This window comes from Buceros rhinoceros, unplaced genomic scaffold (genome assembly GCF_000710305.1).
Source record: "Buceros rhinoceros silvestris isolate BGI_N320 unplaced genomic scaffold, ASM71030v1 scaffold28570, whole genome shotgun sequence".
Taxonomy (NCBI): Eukaryota; Metazoa; Chordata; class Aves; order Bucerotiformes; family Bucerotidae; genus Buceros; species Buceros rhinoceros.
The window spans coordinates 1-3500 of NW_010390595.1; the positions used below are offsets into that span (position 1 = coordinate 1).

Below are 3500 nucleotides of genomic sequence, written 5' to 3' on the forward strand. Positions count from 1 at the left end.
GGGTCAAACACTGTGGCTGGAGTCGCCAGAGCCTTCCCCTGATGCACAAACTGCCAACGCTTCCCCGCCACCCCACGCCCCCTCCCCAGCTCCCAAATCTGCCCTTTTGGTTTTCTCACCCCAATGCCAAGGGGCGTTGCTGGGCTCTCAGAATGGGAACACCTCGTCACTGCTGCCCCTGGGGGGGCCAACCCCTCCTGAATCTGCTTTCGCCCCGAGCCTGACTCAGGCTCCAACCCCGGTCTTAAATATTAGTGCAGCCTGCAAACAGCCTCGTCCTGCCGGGGATCCTCAAGGGAACGGGCGGTCAGGGGGTTGCTCGGTGCCCTGTCCTGGGAGCCAGAGTGGCTTTGGGTGGGGGGTGAGGGTGGTGCAGCCCCTTCCTTGCATCCTCCTCCCCCCAGGTTGGTGGGGACAGGACAGGCAGTGCCATCCCAGCACTGGATGCGCAAGGGGGAGGGAGGCTATGTGGGATGGATTTGGGTGCTCTGGGCTCCTGGGGCCGTGGCTGAGACTCACTTTGTAGGAGGAGGTCGAGGAGGCCTCCTGTGTCCCCCTCCCAGTGTCACCATGGTGGGTAGCCACGTCATGAGGGCCCTGTGTGCTGACGCTCAAGCTGCAAAAGCATCAGCCCCAAAATGTAAGATCCACGCAGAGCTGCCATCCCTCTGCTCGCACTCATCCAGCCCCAGCGGCACGTCTCCTTTCTCTGCAGCCAAAGGCTTTCAAGTTTTGGGAAATCAAACAACAAAACAAATAAACGAACAAACAAAAAAGCAAGAAGGAGGGAGAGAGAAGGAGGGAAGGGTCCTGGGGAAGGTGGTACTGGCCTATAACAGTCAGGAGGTTTTGCACAGGGATCGGCAAGCAGAGGAGATGGGAGACAGTAGTGACTATGGCGACCTGTGGCCTTTGGAGTTGGCACAGGGTCCTCCTCCTCTCCTCCACCTGACTTCTTCACCCCATTCTTCACCCCACCTTCACCGCACCATTAACCCACCACCCTAGTCAAACTGACCCTGCTTCATCAGCCCTGCAGAGCCCAGAGGGGTCCCTCCCCGAGCCCCAGCACCTGCCATGCTCCCCTCCAACAACACGGGGGTCACACCACTCCGGCAGGTCTTTTGTGTGGTGGGTGCGGTGCGGGGGGAGGGTGGGCAGATATGCATATGGTGGCACTCTCTTTTCAGCAAGGGAAGACACCTCATCCCCAGCTCCAAACATGCTCCACGGGGTCTCCGTGGAAGTCCATCTGCAAAACTCACTCCCACTGTAACTCTGAGGGAAGTAACTGGGGGGCATCCAGTCCTGCCCTTGATTGGGGCAAGCATCCTGGTGGGGGTCCCGCAGGGCGCTCAGGAGAGTCGTGCTGTGCCATGCCATGGGAGGCTATAAGGGTGCCCGACGAGCCTCCACTAGGCCCCTCTGGCATTGGATCCCCCTTGTCCCATCTCTGCTGGCTGGGACGTGGTGGGGCCGTGGGGCCCCTTTCCTCTCTATGCAGCTCCCGAATGCTCAAAGGGGCTTTGGGGGTGCAGAAACCTGCATCCTGAGATTGACCATGTCCTTTGACCAGCACCAGCTGCCGTCTCTAGCTGTGGCAGAGGGATGTGGTCCCCGGTGGGTGTGTGTTTGCCCACTGGGATCGCAGCACCCAGACCCCACGGCTCGCTTTCCTTTCCTTCTTTTCCTTTGCTGCAGGATCTCCTCCCAGCACCAACGTCCTGGAGACACTTGTCATAGGGAAACAACAGGTAACAGTCCCAAAATCAAATGTAAAAATTAAAAACAACAAAAAAGTCAAGAAGGCAGCTGAGGGCTGTCACAGCACACCCAAGGCAGTGTGTCTTCACAGTGCGGTGGCTGCTGTCACTCAACAAGGAGCTGGGTCCCAGGTTAAAGGCAAGGGCCCATCACAGGACCTTATGGTAGGGTGGCAGGAATAAGCTGTGGCGATGTGAACGGTATCCTCAATGTGAAAGGACGGTGACCACCATTTTGCTACCCATGGGAAAGGCTATAAACCATCCTTAACAAAAATCCAAGACAAAACAAAGTGTAGGCTTGTTTTTTTTCCCCCCTGGAGCAAACCACTTCTTTTGGCTGTGAAAATAAAAATAAAATAAAACAAAACAAAATAAAAAAACTCCATAGTTGGTCTTCCTTGTGGCGGCAAAGGGTGGTGAAGAGTTTTGGCCCCGATCCCCTTGTCCCCACATAGGGATGCTTCAGTCAGGACAGCGATGGTGGTATCTGTGGGGTCAGCTTGGATGCACCCTTTGGTGTAGATGGGGCCCTGATCCCACAGGCACTGATGCTCCTCCGTAACTCTGTTCCCATGCTTAGTCTGGCAGGTTATTGTTAGTGTTTTTGGGGGGGCAGCATCTTTCCCCCTGCGTACAGGTAAGCCTTCCAGACCACAGGTTTCAAGGCAAAGTTTCTCAAGCAGGAAAAACCATGTCTGTGCACACCCTTGTTCGTACACACGCACACAGGTGACAACACTTCCACACCTGGACGGACAACGGTCAGAGTCCTGCTTGTCCAAAAGGATTTCTGACATCCTGTTCAAGAGGAACCAGACAGAGTAGGATATCTTTCTTTTTTTCTATGGTTTCAAGGGGGAATGCTGGTGGCCGCAATCCTTTAGAAAACAACTAGCTAACTGTCCCCCTGCAAAAAATGAAAACGAACCTGCCTGAAACCTGTTCTAGAAAATCACCAACTTGGAGAGCTTCCTACATCGGGGTGGCCTCTGCTCGTTGCAGGGGTGCATGGGCAGCACTGGGGAGAGGGGAGGCACGGGATAGCGGAGCAGCCGCAGCTGGTTTGTCGCTGGCTCTGTCCTTTCCTTGCTGAGTCCTTGTTGTCAAGAGGCTGCTGTAGATTCCGAGTCCTCAGTTTCTTCAGAGTTTGTTTTTCTCTTTTCTCTCTTTTCTCTCTTCTCTTTTCTTCTTTTCTCTTTTCTATTCTCTTCTGTTTTCTCTTTTCTTTTTCTTCTCTTTTTTCTCTTCTGTTTCCTTTTCATTTTTCTTTTCTTTGCTTTTTTGTATGCTTTTCATTTTCTTTTCTTTTTGCTTTTCCTTTCTTTGCTTCTTTCTTTCCCTTTCTGTTTGTCCTTTTCCTTCCTTTCTCTTTTTTCTTTTCCTTTCTTTTTTTCTTCTTACATGAGATGAAAGGAATCGGAGTCCCGGGGCACGGGGAGGTGCAGAGGGGAGGGTGGAAGGGAGCCTGGGTAGGTAGTGATGGGGTGGAGGGAGGGGATGCGAATTCACTCCACGTTGCTGCTGTCGAATGCGTGGCACTGCAGGTCTCCGCTCAGGTAGTCAGTCCCCGGCAGCTTCATGCCGTATTTGTCCACGCACCAACACAACCCACGCTTCCGGCCTCGTGAGGGCTTGCACTGGGGAGACACCCAAGGGTAGAGATCAGGAGATGGCCACCAGCTGCCGTGTGGCTCCCTCACTCTGGGGATCAGGATCAGCACTGCCCTTTCCCCC

The 3500-nt window shown here is 54.2% G+C and overlaps 1 protein-coding gene across 1 annotated transcript in view; it reads right to left on the minus strand.

Moving 5' to 3' along the window:
* Positions 1-3100: 3100 nt before the first annotated feature.
* IGFBP5 (insulin-like growth factor binding protein 5) overlaps positions 3101-3500 on the minus strand; it is a gene marked incomplete at its 5' end in the record, with an annotated part of 1353 nt that continues 953 nt past the window's right edge. Inside the window, one exon of the mRNA XM_010138404.1 lies at positions 3101-3403. Coding sequence (XP_010136706.1) covers positions 3272-3403 — 132 coding nt within the window. The remainder of the gene's footprint in view (positions 3404-3500) is intronic.